Source organism: Acomys russatus, chromosome 9 (genome assembly GCF_903995435.1).
Source record: "Acomys russatus chromosome 9, mAcoRus1.1, whole genome shotgun sequence".
NCBI lineage: Eukaryota > Metazoa > Chordata > Mammalia > Rodentia > Muridae > Acomys > Acomys russatus.
The window spans coordinates 45,531,857-45,555,041 of NC_067145.1; the positions used below are offsets into that span (position 1 = coordinate 45,531,857).

A 23,185-nucleotide genomic window follows, 5' to 3' on the forward strand; every position below is an offset into this window, starting at 1 on the left:
GGATAGTGAAATCCCAACAGTTGGATACAGGAGAAAAATAGGTGGGAAGACTGGAAGAACAGGAAGAAAATATTTAAAGAGTTAGCTTTATGCCAGCAGTAAAGCAAGAAGCATTTACTTTCAATACTGAAAAAAAGCACGTCTCTAAAAGCTTACCTCTACAAGTCACTTAGAACAAAGTAAGATAAATATCAGTGTTAGGCCCATGCATTTTTAAAAGCATTACATATTTCTGTTTAAAATTTATGACTGCATGATACAGGATGAAGGTAAGAGTCATTCGTAGCACTTACAAGTTGGTGGTACCATAACTAGAGCTTTAAACTGACTATAAAACAAGTTCAAGTTCTATGCAAGTTATATTTATTAACCAGATGACTTTTCACTACTAATAAATAGGATTATATCGATAATTAGTAATGAAGAAACTCTAGTACAGATGTTTTGAAATATTTTTTTTAGATAAGACCCTGTCAAAAAAACAAAAACAAAAATAAAAACAAAAACAAAAAACACCCAAGATCTCATATAGCCAGGTTGGCCCTCAAGAATACATAGCAGGAAAATTACTTTTAACTTCTTGTTTGTTTTTTTTTTTTCAAGACAGGGTTTCTCTGTGTAGCCCTGGCTATCCTGGATTTATTTTGTAAACCAGGCTGGCCTCGAACTCACAGAAATCTACCTGCCTCTGGCTCCCTCGTGCTGGGATTCCATGGGTGCGGCACCACTCGCGGCTTGACTTTCAACTCCTTAACTACTGTTCTACCTCATCCAAGTGCTGGGTGGGTGGGGTTACAAAAATAAGCCACCAGACACAGCCTCAAACTTTTCAATTTTATAATATCTTGTAACCCATTAAGATAAATCACAATCTTGAGCAATAAGTGATACAGATACACACTTTTAGGTACACTTGTGTATCGTTGGTGAGCAATAACGTAACAATGTGCTGTACTAGATAATTTCATCTATGGATTTCTGAAGTGTTCATTTCAGGATGGTTAATAATATTTATATATTTACCTAGTAAACAGGTAAAGATAACTAAAAATAAGAAATTAAAAAAGCAACAACAAAAACAATTAGGTATATGACTCTACATATTTAAGAACTAAGAAACAAATACTTAAGATGCTCCAAAGAAAATGGACATAAATATATAAAATCCAACATATATATATATATTACAACAAAGTGGATGTAAGTGGTGCAAGATGATGAGGCAAGAGACAAAAATAATTCAAAATGATTACCAACAGGATATCAAAGCAACTAAAACATTAAAGAGTTTTCTGCAAATTCATTTTTCCACTAAATGTTACTTGCTAGAATATACTCTGATCTAGAATATTCTAGTAAAGCAGAACTTTTTAAAATTACTAGTTCTATTCCACTGTCAATAAAGAGCACATTAAAAAGTCTTTTTTGAGACAGGGTTTCTCTGCTGTCCTGGAACTCTCTGTAAGACCACTCTGGCCTCAACCTCACAGAGTCCACCTGTGCGCGCCACCACCCCCTGGCATGCTAAAAACATTTAAATCTTCAGTGAAAATCACGGAAAACCTGTGACTACACTCTTATTTTATGCCCCTTTCGTGTTGCCATCTTTTCAAAAGCGACTGCTGTTTACTACTAAATTGACAACTGTTCTTACCAGCTTACTAAAGTGGTATTTACAGTAGCCACAGTACTGGACGTTGTCGGCGCCATTCCCTTCTTCTTCACAAAGCAGCCCGGCAAACTGGGCACTGCAAAATGAACACCAGGAATGTATCAATAGACCTCAAACAATGGTACACTTAAGCAAAGGAAATTAACTTGTTAGCGCTTTTAAGACAATATAAAAAAAAATGGGACCAGATAGGGGCCAGAGGACTAGCTCATTAGGAAACCGTCTGCTTGCTCATTAGTATGTGAAAGGTCCTAGCTATGCCAGTGCCCACCTTGCTCACTCACAAAAGTAAGGAGACAGAGCTGGGCCTGGTGGCATACACCTTTAATCCTAGCACTTGGGAGGCAGAGGCAGATGGGTCACTATGAGTTCGAGGCCAGCCTGGTCTACACATCTATCCAGGACAGCCAAGGCTACACAGAGAGACCCTGTCTGAAACAGTAAGGAGACAGAAGAGCTCCATTGTAGTTGCAGCCAACTCTATTTCACCTCCATGTGTAATTTATCACTCAATAAGATTATAGTTACAGTTTACAATAAACTCTTCATCTCTAATAAAGATGATCTAATAAAGATGAATCAAGGTTTTATGTCACCAAATGACATAATGAAGTTGCTTTAAAAGTTAATACAATGACACATGCCTGCAATCCCAAGTGCTGGGAAGGATTAGTTGAGCCTAGGAGTTTGAAACAAGCCTGGATAACAATGAGAGCCAATCAAAACACAGTAACAATGTTTCATTAAGATAACGATAATTTGAAAAAAAAATACTAGAAAAATAAATAGCAGTAATTTATAGAGAAAACCAGCTAAATCTCTTTTCATAATTAGTAATTTTCACTTTTAAAAATCATTGTTAGGGGTTTGAGAGATGGCTCAGTGGTTAAGAGCACTGCCTGCTCTTCTATAGGGTCCTGAGTTCAAGTCCCAGCAACCACATGGTGGCTCACAACCATCTATAGTGATTTGATGCCTTCTTCAGCAGATAACGTACTCATATGCAATAAATAAATAAATCTTTTTTAAAAATCATTGTTAGTGCAAATAAAGGCAATATGGTAGCAATTACAATGTCCTTTCTTTCTCTGAGCTGTTTCTCAGGTCTAGTAGCATGTTACTACTAAGTTACAGTCCTGTCCCCTTTTATTTTGTTAACTTTATTCATGCATTGTGTATTTTTGAGGGGGACACCTTTGAACCACAGTGCATGTGTAGAGGTCAGAGAGTAACTTTGGAGAGTTGGCTACTTCCACCATGTGGCATCCAGAGTTTAAACTCCAGTCATCAAGCTTGGCAGCAAGCATCTTTCCTTGCTGAGCCAGCTCTTACTTACTTTTGTATTTTACAAACAGGGTCCCTCTCACGAGCTTGTCCAAAGTGGCTTTGAACTTACTCTGTAGCTCACACAGGCCTTGAATTTGCAATCTCTCTTCCTCTATCTCCTGAGTAGCAGGTATTACAAGACTGTGCCACAGGCCTGGCTCACACTTCATCTACTAATAAGAAGAACTTCTTTGCCAATTCTTACATGCTTCAAAATCGCAGCAAGATAATGAGCAGGATCAACATAGACTATGCCTCTTTTGGTCAAAAACCATATATGAGGCCTTGAATGTAACTGGGTCAGAGTGCTTTTACAACATATACAAGGTACTCGGTTTGACTTAACAGTATCCCAATAGTATGCACTGTAACAATACATGGGCAGGTTGATATTTGATTTCTTGATGTTATATAATGTATTTGCCAATTTTATTTCTTTATAATTATGAAAACATACTTACCATGTTACATGAAAAGCCTGTCGACATCCATGTTTATTACATGTCATGCAAGCACCAGTGGCTGCTTTGCTTTCTCTTCCTTGCTCATCACATATGTAGCAAGTCTTGGGATAAAGGACAAAAACAAAAATGAAACAAAAATCACAGACACACTTAATATCAATCTTCATTTTATAGCTACTTCAGAAATGACACCAGATTTACTATCTAACCTTTACTTTAAAATATAAGTTCATAAAGGCATTGTTTTCATTAGACTTTCATTGGACTCAAAAAACCTGCCAGACAAGAGGCCTCTTCATTGGCACGGAGGTCAAGAGGTAGGATATAGTTAGTCTTCCATACCTCATAGAATAAAGCATGTAAGTGAAGTATAGGATATTTCAACTCTCCACATAACAATTAAGCCCCAATAACAAGATATCCTGGAGTGGGAAGGAAGACACATTAGCTTAATAAATCAGAAATTCTTCATGAGACCAAGACATTTTGTGCATTCCTCATATAAATATAGGCTTTTACAGATCAATATCATAACTAGCCATTTGATAGAAACTCAATTATAAAAATACTATTTTATGATCAGCAGTATATAAGTGAGTAAAATCAACAGCCAACTAGAAGCTGATTTCAAAAAGACCAATGTCCAACTATTGTAATGCCCATAAGGGGGCTGTAAGAATCAAACTCCAGGAGTGATGACACATACCAATAAGCCCAGCACCCAAGAGGCTGGGACCACAACTTCAAAGCTAGCCTAGATTACATAGCAAGTTCAAGGCTGGCCTGAGTTAGGTACTAAGACCCTGTATCAAAAAACAAATAGGTTAACAGTTGTTGAGAGAAGAGATTTTATTTATAAGAGAGCTGGAGTGTATACACTGAGCCACCATTAAAGCAACAAGAAGTCCACATTGTATCAAAACATCACATAAATACCTCATAAAACCACCCAAGCATGAGAACCTCAATTCAATCCCCAAAACTCAAGTTAATAATAAGATGGCATGCACATAGAATCCCAGCTTTGGGAAGGGAGAAGAGGAAGACCCCTGGGGCTTGCTGAACAGGCAGCCAGCCTACTTAGCCTGCTCAGCAAGCTCCAGGTGAGGAAAAGACCCTGTCTAAAAATCAAGATGGATGGCACCTGAGGTTGACAACTGGCCAATATACACATTTTTTAAATGTATAATCACAACTGCGTTAACAGTACAGGCATTTAAAAATTATACTAGTAAAAGGATGGAAAGATGGCTCAGCAGTTAAGAGCACTAGCTGCTCTTCCAGAGGACCCACAATCAATGCCTACAACACATATGTCTGCTCGCAACTGTCCACTGATCCCAGGGGATCCAAATCCCTCTTCTGGCCTCAGCAGACACTAGGCAAACATGTGATGCATAGAAATATGTGTATCCCAAACATCCTTATACATAAAATAAAATAACTTTACAAAAAATTACAGTAGCAAATCAGTTGTGGTGGTCCACAGCTGAAGATCAGGAGTTCAAAATCAGCCTGGACTATGTGAGACTGTCTCAAAAACAAACAACAAAGCTGGGCATGGTGGAACACACTTGGAGACAGAAGCAGGAAGATCAAGAGTTTGGAGCCATCTTTGAGTCTATGCCCGTACCACCCCAAACACCCCCAATCTCATGTGGGTCATCCTCAGTTACAACCAATCTGAGCTCAAACAAAACAAACAAGCAAACAAACAAAAACTGTCTCAAAATATTTAAAGGAGGAAAAAGGGAGGAAGGGAAATTGCTCAGTAGTAAAGAGCACTGGCTAGGGTTGGGCTCAGCAGTTAATGTTGTCTGCTCTTCCGGAGGTCTTGAGTTCAATTTCCAGCAACCACATGGTGGCTTACAACCATCTGTAATGAGATCTGATCCCCTCTTCTGATGTGCATTAAGACAGAGTGCTCATATACATAAAATACATGAATATATATATTTTAAAATACACACATGTATATATGTATGTATATATATATATATATGTATATGTATATACATATACGTGTGTGTGTGTGTGTGTGTGTGTGTGTGTGTGTGTTTTAAGAGCACTGGCTGTTCTTCCAGAGAACCTGGACCCCATTCTCAGCACATACATACATACATAGCAGCTCACAACCTTCTGTTCTAGCTAATCCAATGCCCTCTTCTGGTCTCACAGAAACTATATGCACTACTGTACTTACATGCAGGCAAAACACAAATCAAAATAAATAAGTCTTTTTCGTTTCCATGCTTTTTGTTTCATTGGTAACTTTTTTTTAAACACTTATTTATTTATTTATTTATTTATTTATTTATTTATTTATTTATTTATTATTTATACAGTGCTCTGCCTGCATGTACACCTGCAGGCCAGAAGAGGGCATCAGATCACATTATCGATGGTTGACAACCATGTGGTTGCTGGGAATTGAACTCAGGACCTCTGGAGGAGCAGACAGTGAGTGCTCTTAACCTCTGAGCCATCTCTCCAGCTCCTGATTTTTTTTTCCCCCTTAAAGACAGGGTTTTTTTAATATAACCTTGACTGACTTTCCTTGAACTAGCGCTGTAAATCAGGCTGGCCTCGAACTCAGAGATTTGCTGGCCTCTTCCTCCTGAATGCTGGGGTTAAAGGTGTGCAACACCACTACCTGGCTTAAATATTTTTAAAAATTTAAAAATGTTTTGAAATTGCCAAATACACTACATATTAGCATATTTATATAGAATGAGTGGTACCATATAGCGCTCACATCTACTCACAGGCTGTTTCTATAGCACTTCACAAGGAAGACGGGATCAAAGCAGACAAATAAGGACTCTTCACTGGTAACGCAGGCCTGAAAAGGGTCGGGGACTGGATCAGGCATCATTTAAAGGAAAAGAATGGAGTCCCACCAATTGCTCAGACACTATTTTTAAGAGCTCTAGAAACTTTGAGGACAGGCAGCAAACTACTACACCCAGAACATATATAAAACCCAGCCCTAGGTAAGAGGAAATCAACAAAACCAGGGCATGGGGCTACATACCTACACCACCAGCACTCTAGACACAGGCAGAAGGGTTAAGCAGCCTAAGGCAGTGTGAACCTCCAAGAAGATCAATAAGGAGACACACAGCAGACCAGACAGGTAAGAGAAAATACCCCCAGGGAAGGGGCGCCACCCAAAAAATATCCCTCAGCCAAAGATCTGTAACTATAAAGGTCACCTGATGCTAAAATTAACATGAAACTCTCTCCTCCTCCTGTCTTTGCATAAATACAAGGGAGAAAAGAACAGGCCTGCCTACACACAGCACACTAAAGGCAACACCAAAGCAACACGGAGTCCTTCAGGCTCAAACTACCAAATAACTAAGGCTAGAGGAAAAGGTGTACAACAAAGAAAATCATATTGGGCAAAAAAAGTGAAAACTTACTTCCCTAATACAGTTTTAAAAGACATAGTATGGGGAATGGGAAGACACAAATTAGGGGATAAGCCGGGCGTAGTGGTACACGCCTTTAATCCCAGCACTCAGGAGGCAGAGGCAGGTGGATCGCTGTGAGTCTGAGGCCAGCCTGGTCTACAAAGTGAGTCTAGGCCAGCCAAGGCTACACAGAGAAACCCTGTCTCGGTGGGGGGGGGGGGGGGGGATATGTAATCTGAATAAAGTATTTGAATTTTTAAAAGATTTCTAAAAAAAGACATAGTATAAGGCTAAGCATGGCAATAATGCACACCTTTAATCTCAGCGCTTGGGAGGCAGAGCCAGGAGGATTCTGTGAGTTTAATGCTAGCCTGGTCTACTACAAAGTAAAACTTTGTCTCAAAGCAGAAACAAAACTCCATCAAAACCTTATGATACTCAGTACATGACTAACAGTGTATGAACATTTGCTGAAGACAAAGCTGTCTTTTTAAAAGAAGTAGGCAGATAGATCTCTGTGAGTTTAAGGGCCAGTCTGGTCTACATATTGAGTTCCAGGACTGCTGGCAGTACATTAAGAGACCCCACCCACCCCCCCACCCCCCCACAAAAGAAACAAAACAAAAAGATATAATGTAGTCCTCAGCCTGAACACAAGGCATCATTAGATATAATCCTTCCAGACAATGAAGATAATCAGAGCCCTGCTTTTTTTTTTTTTTTTAACATACTTCTAGGTGCATGTATTTGTGAGGATGTATATGTGAAACTAGGTATCTTCTGCTACTGTTCTCCATCTTATTTTTTGAGATACAGTTTCTCACCTGGAGCTCACCAATTTGACTAGACTGGATGGCCAGCAAGCCACAGAGATCTGTCCTCCTGTATCTGGCTTCCCAACACTGGAATCACATATGCATGTCACCAAGCCCAACTTTTTATGTGCTTGCTAGAGATTCAAACATGGATCCTCATAATTTGTTTAAACCAGGGACTCCCTTTATCCTCCAATTTATCTACTTTGAAATGAGAATCTCCATACCACATCTGTTGCTTTCTGTTTTACAGGTTCACAAAATGAGAAAAACATTGCACCATCCAGATCTAACTTCCCTAATTTACAAAAAGAAGATTTAGGACACACCAAGTTCATGTAGGACACGACCAGGAATTACGTGGCTTTGTGTCCAAGGAGCAGATTGCCACAGAGCTGCTAGAGATCTCTGAAGACCAGAGAGTGCTCAAATTCCTCCTCAAGAAGATGAAGACCCACATCCATCCAAGAGGAAGCCAGAGGAAATGAGCACTACAGTGCCAGCCTTGAAAAAGCTGCACCAAGGACTGAGACAATGCCACCTATTCCCTCCCTTGATAAACCTTTATAACACCAAAAGTAAATAAGCTCTTTATATTTCTTTCATGAAGCTTATAAAATACATTTCTGCGCAACTTTTTTCAAATATCCCTAATTATTCCTTTACACATCCTCGTTCTTTGACCTTCATCCTGGTTTCCCTCTCCATTTAAATCTACAAACTCCTGTTCTCATTTCTCCCTTTATAATTTATCTTTCACTGTTGCTCAGGAAGGTCCCAGAGACCTCCAAAGCATACAGGCAATCCACTGCTCTTGGCTACCTACCTACCTACCAGAACTTGATAGTAAAACCCTATTGTTGAAGACACCACATAATTTGGTCACAGAACATGGAGAAAACAAGCTGGCACCATCTTGAAAGCTTACTCCTTACTGGCAAGTTTTCATAGTTCCAGAAAGTGCCATGTAGGATTCTGGGTTATGCACATTCTTACTGGCTGTAAACCATATGAGCTATGACAATAAGCCTGACAAGCCAACTGATTTTATGATTGGAGTTAATGTCTGCTCCAATAAGAGGAAACCAATGTTTTGTTCTGTGAATCTGGTCAAGAATTCAAGGATGAAAAATGTATAGGCCCTTGTCTACCCATATTTTACTTTGCTAAGTTGACATAGTATCAAACTGCCTTCTAAACACATTGTTTCTGTATTTATAGTTTAGACCAGCTCTCAGTCCCCATCAGGGAAGCTTCTTTCTCTGGGTAGTGGTTAATACAGACAAGTTGTCAAACTGCAAATAACAAGGGTCTCATCTCAAATGGGACATCTATAATCATAACTCCTGCCTCCAAGGCTCAGGGTACAGGACAGAAGAGGGGCTGGAGAGATGTCTCAGAGGTTAAGGGCACTGACTGCTCCTCCAGAGGTCCTGAGTTCAAATCCCTGCAACCACATGGTAGCTCACAACTATCTATAATGTGATCTGGTGCCTTCTTCTGGTATACAGGTGTACATGCAGCCAAGAGCACTGTATAAAAAAAATTTTTTTTCGAGACAGGGTTTCTCTGTGTAGCCTTGGCCATCCTGGACTCACTTTGTAGACCAGGCTGGCCTTGAACTCACAGCGATCCTCTGCCTCCCGAGTGCTGGGATTAAAGGCATGTGCCACCATGCCCAGCTCATAATTTAATTTTTAAAAAAAGATGCTAAGACTTTGGCAGGCATGGTGTCACACACCTTTAATCCCAGAACTCAGGGAAGCAGAGGCAGATGGAATGCTGAGTTCGAGGACAGCATGGTCTACAATGTGAGTCCAGGACAGCCAAGGTTACACAGAGAGAAACCCCATCTAGAAAAACAAAAACATTCTAAGACTCAAAAGTCTGTAAGTACTGCTGCAAAACAGTGTCTTCTGGGCATGAACGGCTGTTACATTCACAAACTAGCAACTATTCCAGGACGAATCAAGAAGGGGCTCACAAGGTACACCACTGGCTGAGGAGCTATCGGCAGTTGAGACAGCTGCTAAGAAAGGAAAGTTAAAGTCTTTGTTGGCTCAAGCTCAGTTTGGTAAGGCCTGGGACTCTTAATCTCAGGGTTGTAGGTTCATGCCCCATGTTTGGCACCACCTATTGGCTCAGTTTCCTTAACAATTATACTTTATCATGAACTTATTAAATGAACGTACCTCCCTTACAACCCGAGTAGACTACCATAAACAGGAGGGAAAGGAGATTAAGGAAAACTAGAATGAAACCTTCTGGATATCAGCTCCTAGGAATGAATCACCTGGCATAGTCAGCAGGATTTCAGCAATTCCACCAAAGTTGCTGCTGGAACCTGGAGCAACCAGAACCCAGAGCTGCAGCCGCAGCCAGAGCCGGAGCCCAAAGCCTTGAAGCCGTCCCTGGAGCACTTCTCTTTAGGAGTGTGTCCAAGTGGAGCATGACCAGCCAAACAAGAAAGCCCACCCTCCTGTTTCAGGCTCAGACACACACGCGCGCGCTGGCGCACACACGTACACGTACACACACACATGTTCGCGCGCTCTCTCTCTCTCTCTCTCTCTCTCTCTCTCTCTCTCTCTCTCTCTCTCTCTCTCTCTCTCGAGTTTGTACTAGGATGTTTTTAAGCTGGCAACAACCAAGACCACCACCACCTGAAGTGGATAAACATCACCTGCTCTCTCACAAGTCTGTTCCCTGTTCCACACTTGGGATCAAAACAAAAACATGTTTATCTCCCCTACAACTCTTTTTCAGGGACGCAGCTTGGGGTACCCTGGCCATGTTCCAGGAGAAGGCTTCACAGCCATGTGCATTTGAGTAGCATTAATTTTGCACTTGATTTATTTTTTTAAAAATGACATGAAGTTGGGGGTGAGACATTGGATGAGTCTGGAGTTAAAGAAATGTGGGGAACGTACATAACCAAAATACACTGACTATATGTAAATTTCTCAAATTAAAATAATATAAAAAATAATAATAAAAGGCAGGCATGGTAGTGTACACCTTTAATCCCAGAACTCAAGAGGCAGAGGCAGGCAGATCTCTTCTGAATTCGATATACATACTGATATACATACTGAGTTCCAGAACAGCCAAACACAAATTAAATAGATGAACAAACAAACAAAATTAGAGATTTTTGCTAAGTGTACTCTAATAATCTGACACTGGCCCTACTGTTGGTGGAAAACCTTAGTATCCCAATTCAAACCTAAATATGCACTTAACATTTGTTTTTAGATGCCTTGATTTCTATCTGCCATCTCAGCCAACTTACTACCATTGTGATTACAAATAGAGGCACTAACATTACAATTTTTTACTTTTAAAATACAAACTACTTAAATGAGCCAATCTGTCTTCAAACTATGTAATTGTTCAATTTTCATACCTTTTCTGAAACTGCATATTCTGCTGTTATCTTGCTATTTTCCTTGATACCAAATTTTTTTAAATGACTTAGATGTATTATTTTGTCAAGAAAAAAAAATATTCGTCAGCATTAGAACCAGCTTCAGGATAGATGAAAAAGCCCAAGTGAACGGCAAGTGCTGTCAGGAATATCTCAAGAGCTTGGAGAAACTGTCAGCATATGGAAATATATGACCTTTACTATTTTCTTCATTAAAAAGGAGTAGGTCCAAGACCTATGTACATATCATGGCACAAAAGACACTAACTTCTGGCACTCTTTTTACATGTGTAGTATGGATCTGTTTTCTTGCTACAAATATAACTCCAAGGGCAGTATTACAGTTTCCTCCTAAGAGATGACCACTGGAACTGAAAAGAGGACTCTGCTCTCTCAGAACCACAGTTCAGTTTTCAGCACCCACATGTGGAGGCATTATTACTAACTCTTAACTCCAGCTCAGAAGAGACAACGCCCTCTTCTGGACACCATGGGCACCTACATTTATTTGCACTTAATCCAGCCAGATGCAGACATACATGCATATACATATTTTAATTTAAAAAAAAAAAAAAAGAAGAAGTCTCTTACAAAGAACAAGGTCATCCTCAGCTTGCCTTGTCTTGGAGTTCTAGATTCCGAAATGTGATGATAAAACTTCCTTCCCTTCATATATTACCTAGTCTCAGAAAGTTTGCTGTCTTTCAAATTTGAAGGCTTATACAAAGGTGGGAGGAGTCCTCTATTGAATGTTTCACCTTGTGCAATACAAAACAAAGCAAGTGTACAACAAGTGCAGCTCAGAGTAAAGTACTTATGTAGCACAGGCAACGCCCTCAGTTTTGTGCTGGGAAGCTGCAATACTACTAATAAAAGTCATGAATGAATGTTCTGGGTGCCCATCCTTTATTGCCGTTCACCTTGGACTGAAGTCTTCCAAGTTCAGTAAGTCATTTTCCAATTATTACTAGGATTTCAGAATTGTATGTTGAATAAACACCACCAAAATAACTTTTCAAGTGATTTTTTTTCTTTTCTTTATTTTATTTTATTTTTTTTTTTTTTGAGCAAGGCCTTAATGTTATGCAAACTAGTCTCAAACATTTGCTCCTCTGAAATAAGATTACAGGTGTTAATAATTCATCAGGAAAACTATAAGACAAGAAAAATCCATGTTTCTGGGATGAAAATTCCAATACTTTAAAAAGATAATTGTTCTTAAACCAAGTATTTAGCTGTGACTCCATTATATTAAAATTTGAATCTTATTAATGTCCAACTAAAAATTCCTTATATTTTCCACCACGTACATTTTATGCAAAGTTGTATTGACTTATAATATACTACAATAAAAATAGTCCTAACAGTGGCACTGGTACACGCTAGTATGCATCTATTAAAAAAAAAGTACAGAAGCATACCAACACATACCCAAGATTTTAGCAACAATACAAACAGTATTTCAAACCACTATAAAAACAGACTATTCCGTGGCAATATTTTTAAAAACTGACTAACCCATGCCAAGTGGTGGCAGCACATGCCTTTAATCCCAGCACTCAGGAGGCAGAGCCAGGTGGATCTCTTAGTTTGCGGCCAGCCTGGTAGACACAAAGAAACCTTGTCTCCAAAACAAAAACTGTAACAAACAAACAAGCCAAAAAATCTGACTAACCAGGTCAGGTCAGAGGGGGGAAACAACGTATCTTGTCACAATGTAAGATGAATTTAGATGGGATTGAATATTTAAATCTAGGCAACTCATTCTTTTATATATGTTTATTTACTCGCTTTACATCTTGAATGCCGGCCCCTCTCTCCTCTCCTCCTGGTGCCATCCTCCCTCTTTTTCCCCCTTCCCTCTTCCTCTTCTTCTCAGAAAAGGGGAGCCCCCTCCCAATCAACCCACCCCAGTACATCCAGTCACATCAGGACTCAGCACACCCTCTTCCACAGAGGCCAGACAAGGCAGACCCGCTAGAGGGCAGTGATCCAAAACCACAAGACAGCCAGCAGAGTCCACGAACCTAGGCCCATGGGGGCTTACAGAGCGGAAGCACCAACCAAAGAAGAGGTATGGGCTGGACCCAGGCCGCTGCACAGATGTAAGGAATGGACAGCTTGATCTTCACGCGGGCCCCCAGTAAGTGAAGCAAGGGCTGTTTCTGACATGGCAATTCATTCTTCCTTTCAACACTTCTCCCTTCCTTTTCAAATATTTTATTCTTAAAGCCACGAGGTGGGACCAAGCAAAGAAAGCCTCCAACTAAAGAGTAAGGGACAGTCCAACACAGTTGCCAACAATCTGACTAGAGTTTGCTCCCCTAAAGAGGCAGGGTAAGGGTGACCGTGATGTCAGAATGAGTGAAGGACAACCACAGAGGACAATCAGCAGCGGCAGAGTGAGGTGGCCGAATCCCTCAAGAGAGTGAACAGAAATGCCTGTAGGTAGGGCAAGAACAAGTGGGGGCCTGAACGCAGTTACAATGAAATGAGCAGCAAGGACCTGTTCATGTATGGAAGACAAAGCAAATAAGCAAATTACTGGAAGTCATATATCTTTGGACAGAAATGAACCATAAATATGAGTAAGAAATAATGATAATGAGCCTAGGTCTGCTAGATTACATTTGGTAAAGCCATTGAATTTATGAACTCTCAACATATAGACTCAGATACAGAACATATCAATTGTATGTATACATAGGTATATCGATCCAAATACTACATCAGACTTAAATTGTTACGCCTCACAGTTTAACAAATATAAATAATAGATATTAATATATGTAAATTTGCATTATAGTGTTAATAAGCATACATCTGGTCTCTATACCAAGTGAGAGAATCTTAGACAAATAATGCCCTAAGAACAATTAATATAGTATATACATTGCTTTCTAAATATCATTCTTGTGTAAAAGAAAATCTAGCTCCTTGGAGAAAATAATTCTAGTGCTAGACTACCAATGAATCAAGATGAGCCACAAATATATTGCCATGTAAAAAGTAAGAAAATGCCCACAAATACAGTCAAGAGACTAAAAAGGAAGATTAAAGGGGTGCCATCAGCCACATAGCAACATAGTATGAACATTAAAATAAATGAATAGAGGATGAGCTGTTAAAATAAAATAGAAAGCCAGGCGTGGTGGTACACGCCTTTAACCGCAACACTTGGGAGGCAGAGGCAAGCAGATCGCTATCAGTTCAAGGCCAACATGGTCTACAAAGTGAGTTCAAGACAGCCAAGGGTACACAGAGAAACCCTGTCTCAAAAAAACCAAAAAACCAAACCAAAATAAAATAAAATACAAAGAGACGGAACTAAGTGCTCAGGTGGCAGAGTGCTTGCTTACCATCACAAGATGCTGTTTGATTCCCCAGAGTCAAACAAACAAGGCATGGCCAGGCATGCCTGTAATCTCAACATTTAATTAATATGCAGAAAGATCACAAGTTCAAGGTCATGGGCTGAAAAGGTGGACTAATAGTTCAGAATACTTGCTACTCTTACAGAGGACTCAGGTTCAGTTCCCCGAATCCATATCATCCAGCTCACAACTACCTGTAACTACAGTTCCAGAAGATCTAAGATACCAACACATACATGGTGCACATACAAGCAGGCATATACACAAAAATAAGAGTAAATAAATCAAAACAATTTTTTTCGATTAAGTTTGAGTTCATCCTTAGCTATTTAGCAAATAAAACCAGCCCAGTATACGTGCTTTTAGTTTTCAGACTCTGCCTAAAAAAGTAAGATAGCACCATATTAAATCCATACTATAATTGAGCTTTTTGTTGTAATAGAATGCAAACTGAAAATGTGAAAGAAATTATAGAATTAGCCATAAATCATAGCAACAACTTAAGAATAGCTAAGGATGCCAAAATGAGTGAAAGGCAGCAAACATACAGAGCAAGACGTTTACGTACAAATTACTTCCCAACAAAATGCTTGTTAATTATAAAGGGAATGAAATCAACCTAGTAGTAGAAAAACTTGACAGACAATATCTTAACTAATAATGAAAGTAAGATTATAAGGAATCAGAAAAATTGGACTCTGTGTGCCATCTAACAAGATAAAATGAGAAAATATAAAATCGCTTCTGTAACATTCCTTACAAAAATGTAACCCACTAAACTGAAGCCAACATCAGACAAGTCCAAATAGAATGATACTCTAAAAATAACTAAAAACTACAATATTCTAAGTACCAAACTGACAGAAGTCAAAGGAAATGTTATGTTATTGTTTGAGCTTTTTTTAACAGACACAAAATGAAACTTGTGATTTTTTTTCATGAAACACATTTCCGGGAAAAAATGAGAAAACATGAAAGAGGCTGGCAGACATGTAGCAGTTACATAGCACTAACTTCCTGACTTTGATAGTTAAGCTACAGATATATGAGAATCTTCCTTCTCTGTTACATTTATTTATTTTGTGGTACAAGAGCACTGAACTCAGGAGCTGGCATATTATTCTAGAAGACACTCTAGCCCTGAGCTATTCTAGCCTGTATAGGGAAATACAGTATGACCTAAAGAGGAAGAACTCTACTACTTCCCATAGCTTGCAAATAACCTTGACGTTATTTCAAAATCTGTAAGAGAAACGGGTTTTTAAATAGATTTTAAAGGTACTAAGAAATACAGGTTTAAGAGTGCTGGCTATGCGACCATAAGGACCTGAGTTCAGATCCTAGCACCCACATAACAAGCAAGGCATGGTCCTGCACACACCTTTAACCCCAGCACTGTAGCTAGTGGAAAGAAACAAGAGGATTGCTGGGGCTTGCTGGCTCCCAGCCTAAGGCAAAAACAGAACAACAAAAACCCAGGCTTCAAGTCCAGTGAGAAACTCTGTCTCAATGAAAAGCAACAGAAGACAGCCAGTGCCTTCTTCTGACTTGACACACACCAGTACACACATGTACATAAACACACACATAACATCATACTCAACACAAAAATTCAAAATTACTTAAAAATAATTTAAAAAGCTTTAAATAAGCTATTCTGTGGAAAACCATCTGGCACACACCTGTAATGTCAACCTTCAGAGGTCTAAGCAGAAGATCACACACTCAAGGCCGCCCCATGCTACCTAACAGTCTGAAGGCTGCTAAGATGAGTCCAGGAGCTTTTCTCCACCAACAAAATGGAAACCCCCAAAAGAAAACACAAAACACCTTGTAGAAATAATGTTATATTAAACAAGGTCAATTAACCAACATGAAAACCCTCTGGGAAAAAAAAAAAAAAGACAAAAACTTAAAAACAACAGCACTTTCAGTGGTAACATAATCACACTTAACGTGATTATTACTTAAGAATTAGTAATCACATTATAGAGAAAACCTTAACACACTGAAACTTCCAGAATACTCAGACCCTTTTACATGGATCCCAATAATATGAAACTAGAAACCACATGAGGCCCTTCCATCAGAGGCTGCTACACAGGTGACTGAATCTAGTAATAATCTACTACAGACTGAAGAGCCAGGAAAATTATGGTAGAAATATCACTTAACACAAAATATATTTAGGATTACTAAGCTTCAAAAGTGAAGAGAAACAGTAAGTAATATGATCTAAATGTTTATAAGCATGTATGTGAGATACACAAAAATACAAAGAAAAAGTCAAAATATTTAAATAAGGAGATTTATTTCTCCACATTTTCAAATGTTTTAAATATTAATTGCTTAATCAAAAGATTACTGTTAAAATATCTGAAATCTCAAACCTGACTATAATGACATTTTTCCACAGAAGCAACATGCGCCTTCATTTACAACATATAAGTACCTTCATAACACTGTCTGAAGCACTAGGTAATGCAAAAGCCTTGAAAAATGCATTAATAGTATCAGTGTGATAAAGAAAATGGTTTATTTAAAAACACAGAGATGGATGGATGGATAGATTAGATTAATTGATAGATAGATTGATTTGGAAAAAGTATAGGGTCTTGATATGTTATCTAAGCAGGCCTCCTACCTCAGTGTCCCACATACTTGGGACTACTAAAAGAAAAATAATGACTAACTCAAATCTAATCAAACTTTGACACTTGATAAGGCAAGAGGTCAGTAATCTTCAAAGACAAATGTGTACTAAATGATTAAAATATCTTGAAAACATTAATACACACCTAATTTAGAACAAAAGATGACACGGTTTATGCCTTTTACACTCTTGTGAGCTTATTTTAATACTGTAGTTTCAGATGGTAACTACTTTTCTCCAGATCTCTATGAAGCTAGAAGGTCTTTACGTTTTAAGAAAAACCCCACCTCCTTTCTATCTCCTAGTTTCAGAACCAAAAATGCAAACAACATTAAGATGACATCCACTGTACCTTATTATAACGATCATGTGGGACAGACTGTAAAACGATTGGCTCCATTGTAGAAACATTGGCAAATTGTACCTCTGGAATATAGAGGGCACAAACCACATGAGCCCAACCTAAAAATAAATAAATACATAATGTCATTCTTCAAGTTTTATCGAAAATAAAATCACTACCTGTCTAAAAGATGCCTTAAAATGACTAATCAAATCCATAACAAAAAACCATAATAAAAATCTAGCTACCGCATTATTTATATAACAATTGACACCCACTCACTACTGGTGCAAAGGGTTCCTAATCATGGCTGCATCTATTATGCTCTCAACATAAACAAAGGGAACACTTACGAATTCAGGGGCTGACATTGACACTTAAGGACAGACAGATTAACACCCCTCCTGAAAACCACTTCAGTTTAAAGATAGCAGGTACGATGGTTCTCAGCACTGTAAACATTCTGAGACTAAATCACAAGGAGTTTCTCCATTTCCAGGTCAGCCAACACTACATAGTGAGTTGAAGATCAAACTGCACTACAAAGTTAAGTCTGCTTTAAAGAGCCAAAATTAAATGAACACATAAAAGTGTGATGGCTATATAATTCAGTAGGTAGTAGCGCCCCTGATTAATCTGTGAAGCTCTGGGTTCCATTCTCAGTTCTGCAATAAATGATTTACAGCAGAGCACTTCCCTAACATATACAGAGTTAGTGTTGGTTCCAGTCCCACCATCAAGAAAATAAAGAGGAAGAAAAAATTAATATTTAATCTTAATAAACTTAAATTTGACACTATTAGTTTTTTGTATTTTGTCAATATTTTGAATTAATTGTCATTTTTCTATTTTAAATCTAAGACTGAAATATTATGGGTTGATATTAAAATTTTAATTATAAAAAATGTGACTGACGCTAAAAAGCTGATATGACAGTAAAGAGTTACTGTAAAACTTGGAAAAGATGAAATTCCAGGAAGGTGGGGTAGAGCATGGAGAAAGGGAGGTGGCGACACTGACAGACCAGAAGCTAGGACTAGAAACCCATGTGCGTGGGCCTCAGAAAAGACACATCGAGGCTGTAATCAGCTGAACTCTCCAAAAGGCAGCCCTACACAAGTGCCCTCTACATCACACAACAGACTTCTTACACAGCTCCTCTAATGGAAAATGATAACTTTTCAGAGTATAGTCACAAATAATGTTCATTACTTGATAACTATACTTTATAAAATAAAAAGTACTAAAACATCAGAAGGACAAATAGACACTGGAAGCAGCTGAAGGAAGGAACAGGATGGGAGCCCGCCACAGAGGTCCTCTGAAAGACTCCACCCGGCCCAGTATACAAAGCAGATGCTGAGGCTCACAGGCAAACTTTGGGATGGAGCTCAGAGTCTCATGGAAGACCTGGGTGACAGAAGGACCTGGAGGGGGCAGAAGCTCTGCAAGGAGACCAATGGAACCACAAATCTGAGTGGAGGCTGGGGGTAGGGAGTGGCTGCAAAGACTGATGCACCAAGCCAAGGACCATGATCCCCCAGCTCAGATGTAGAGGACAGGCAACACAGTCTCCTTGCAGGTCCCATAATATGGGGAGTAGGAGCTGCCTCTTGACATGGACGCTAGTGCCCAGTCATTTATCACTTCCCCCTGGTGGAATGCAGGCATTCTGGATGAGACTTGACAGGCTGGGGAAAGATAAGAGGGGAGGAAGGTTCCCCCTTTCTGAGGACTAGGGAACGGGAGATGAGGGAGGGAGGGAGGGTAGGACTGGGAGGGGGCTACAGTCAGGATGTAAAATGAGAAACATGCATTTTTTTGGTGGGAGAGGGTTTCAAGACAGGGTTTCTCCGTGTAGCCTTTGGCTATCCTGGACTAACTTTATAGACCAGGCTGGCCTCGAACTCACAGCAATCCACCTGCCTCTGCCTCCCGAGTGCTAGGGTTAAAGGCGTGTGCCACCACCACCTGGAAAAACATGCAATTTTTTAAAAAAAAAAAAAAAAAAGAAAAAAGTACTAAAACATGAAAGACAGTGCAAATGAAATCCAGCAAAAACTTTTTTTAAAAATCAAAACAAATCTATAATTGAAGTTATCAGAAAATAAGTACGTCTGTTATAGTCAAATACAACATACAAATAAAGCAAGGTGGCTCAGTGAGAAAGATGCTTGCAAATCACCATAAACAAAGACAAATAATAAAAAAATAAAAATACTTTCAAACACCAAAGGAAGAATCATTTCCCTCAAAATGGAAAAAATTATTCCAAAAGGAATCTCGAATTGGGAATAGTGGAGGGAGAGATGTGTATAGCTACTTTCAATGGCTACTGGCCATAAATAAGAGTACTTAAATCCCTTTAATCCCAGCGCGTGAGTGACAGAGGCAGGCAGATCTCTCAGGAAAGCACAAAGGCACAAAGGCCGAGGCAGTGGCTCGATGGTTAAGAGCACTTGCTGCTCTGGCAGACAACCCTAGGTTAGTTCCTAGCACCCACATGACAGATCACACTGTCTTTTAACTCCAGAGATTGGTCCCCTTCCTTTGGCCTCTGTAAGACATGTACCAGACATGCACGTGGTTCACACGCACACACTTGCAGGCAAAACACACATGCACATGAAATAAAAATACATCTTTCAAAATTAAAAACAAAAACAAAAACAAAAACACTGCCAAGTAAAGTGGCCCACAACTGAGAGGTGGAGGTAGGAGCCACTCTACATTAAGCAAATAAAAGGACGGAGAGGAGAAAAGAAAGCAAAACTAAAGAATTATTTTATTGCCTTGATGGTAAGAAGTACCCCTACATCAACACTGATCCAAACTAATCTAACAAATATAAGATCTGTTTCCAAACTATATCTCAGAACAAAGCTTAAAAATATTTAGCTGGGCGTAGTGGTGCACACCTATAATCCCAGCACTCCAGAGGCAGAGGCAGGCGGATCACTCTGAGTTTGAAGTCAGCCTGGTCTACAAAGCGAGTCTAGGACAACCAAGGCTACACAGAGAAATCCTGTCTCGAAATAAACAAAAAACAAAAAAATTTTAAGGAAGGCAGTGGTAATCCAATACTACAGAAGCTAAGGTAGAAAGAACAGGCGCCTGAGCCCTGAGACTGTACATACTGACATATACGAATATGCACACATACACATGGGAGACAAAATATCCAGATTTACACCAACAAAAGAAATGGTGAAAGGGGCAGGTGCCAGGGTAGGCACCACATCAGAAACAACAATAGAAATTGCTAAATTCTCTTATGGAACTCTAGAAAACAGTGAAGAATGTTAGGGAAGTTTTGGTTTCTCATTTATGTAAACATGTTGTTTTAATCCCAGGTGTGAGATATGGGATTGTCCACAGCAGCAGACTATTTGCCTCCCTTGTGAGGCTCTGAGAAGGGTGTGGTCTTTGCCAGATGCAGTTAGTTTAATAGGCAGGGTTAAATGCCAGAGCACTCGGAAGGGGTGAGGGTGGGAGGCCTCCAAGAAAAGAGTAATGCTGCTGCTCCACCCCTGCTGCTCCCGGTTGCTGTTGATGCAGTTGACAAGAAGTCAGAGATGGCCTGAAACAGAGATTGGTATTGCCCTAAAGACCTCAACCAGTATGAAGTCGCTAAAGACAGCTACGCCCGTTTCCCCTCTCACCTTTCTCTCCTACCTGGTCTTGGGGTGTTGGAAGGGATTGGGATGAAGGAAGAAAGAGATAAGAAATCAAAACATTTTAAAAATATACCTACAGAAAGGTTTACACAACAAAGCACCTACTCAACTAAGAAAGAGGAGAAAAATGATAGGAGTTCTTGGCAATTTGTTTTTCCTATATGAATGCTTTACGTTGAGAGTTTCCAGTGTAAAGACTCTAGCCTCTAATCAGAGACAAAGAATTTTTGTTTTGTTTTGTTGTTGAGTTTGTTGTTGTTGTTGTTTTGGGTGTTTGGTTTTTGTTTTGTTTTGTTTTGTTTTTCGAGACAGGGTTTCTCTGTATAGCCTTGGCTGTCCTAGACTTGCTTTATAGATCAGCCTGGCCTTGTACTCACAAAGATCCACCTGCCTCTACCTCCCAAGTACTAGGATTACAGACATGTGCCACCGCACCTAGCTCAAAGCAATTTATTTTCATTTTATGTGCACATTAGTGGTTTTGCCTGCATGCACATCTGTGTAAGGGTGTCAGAGCCCCTAGATCTGGAGTTAATGACAGTTTTGGGCCGCCATGTGTGTGTGCTGGGAATTGAACTCAGGTCCTCTGGAAGAGCAGCCAATGAGCCATCTCTCCAACTTTTATGTGCAAAGAATTATGTCTGTCACTGTTCCAAAGTGTCTGAAAACTAACCAAGACCTGAGACATGGCTGTTCTGCTCTCTTCAAGTTCATTCAAGAAAAGAAGTAGCCCTTAACTTCCATGAAAGGCAACAACCCACAGACGCCTGACGGAAAAGCATATAGGTAAAGCACATGACTAAGTAACAAAAGCCTAGGAGGAAATACTAAAGGTGTTGGCAACCTGATATGTTCAAAAGCACCTGGAGGCCACACAGACCTGCCTAAGGCAGAACTCACCTTCTAAATTTAATTCCTTAGAAGACTCTCAATTTTTATCTCTGGCTAGAATCTAAGTATGGTAAACACAGGAGCTGAAGGGTCAGGAAGAGTGGTAAATAGACTGAAGAAAACACAAACACACACACAATACAAACATAGGTAGAAGGTGTTTCTTTTTTACTTGCCTCCTCCTTTATCACTATTTTGTACTAGATGTTCAAGGCAATGGAAGCACTAACTGAAGAGTTTTCAGCAATTATGTAACAAAAACACACAATTTATAAGTAACTAAAAACAAAAAGTATCACAACACAGCTAGCAACAAAAACTGAACCCTAAACAAGACAAAACTTTACTCCAGAATTAACCCATTAACATTCAATTATATCCAGTTTTTGTTTTTGTAATGCTTAGGTTAGATCTCAAAGTATGCTGGGCAAGCCCCCTACAACTGAGATACAGTCCCAACACAATACATACATTCTAAAATAAGTTACAGAGTTTATAAGACAAAAATGGGAGTAGGAGGATAGGGAGAGAGTGAGTTCAGCAGATCAAGTGCTTCCTGTGAAAACACAAGGACTTGAATACAGATCCCCAGACCCCCAGATAATAAGTCAGGAGTGGTAACACATGTCTGTGTTCTGTAGGAAGGTCAGTCAATGAGTCCCAAGTTCTATTAGACACACTATACCAAAAATAAGGTAGAGAGAAGGAAGACTAGTACTCAACACCAACCTCTAGTTGGTGTTCACATATATACATGGGAACACACAGTCTTGTGCACACACAAAAAACACCCACATTTTTGCAAGTATGGCTCATTCACAGATCATCACCAGAAACTCTTCATGTAGAAGTATAACAATGGATTTTGTAAGCAAAAACTTCAACTGAGCTATCTCACATATGCCCAAAGAACCACATACTGATGAAGAAATAGAAGTTACTTTAAAAAAAATTCAAACAAAATTCTTGCCAGGCAGTGGTGGTACACACCTTTAAGCCCAGCACTTAGGAGGCAAAGGCAGGCAATCTCTATGCCAGTCTGGATTCAAAGGCAGCCTAGTATACAGAACAGGACAGCCAAGGTTACAGCCAAAAACCTGTCTCGGTTAAAACAAGCAAACAAACAA

The 23,185-nt window shown here is 39.4% G+C and overlaps 1 protein-coding gene across 1 annotated transcript in view; it reads right to left on the bottom strand.

The window, feature by feature from the left end:
• The window catches only part of Mllt10 (MLLT10 histone lysine methyltransferase DOT1L cofactor), a 149,795-nt gene that overhangs the window by 81,428 nt on the left and 45,182 nt on the right, over nucleotides 1-23,185 (bottom strand). Inside the window, exons 5-7 of the mRNA XM_051151275.1 lie at nucleotides 17,500-17,609; nucleotides 3,460-3,563; nucleotides 1,655-1,748 (exon numbers count right to left, since the gene is read on the bottom strand). Coding sequence (XP_051007232.1) covers nucleotides 1,655-1,748; nucleotides 3,460-3,563; nucleotides 17,500-17,609 — 308 coding nt within the window. The remainder of the gene's footprint in view (nucleotides 1-1,654; nucleotides 1,749-3,459; nucleotides 3,564-17,499; nucleotides 17,610-23,185) is intronic.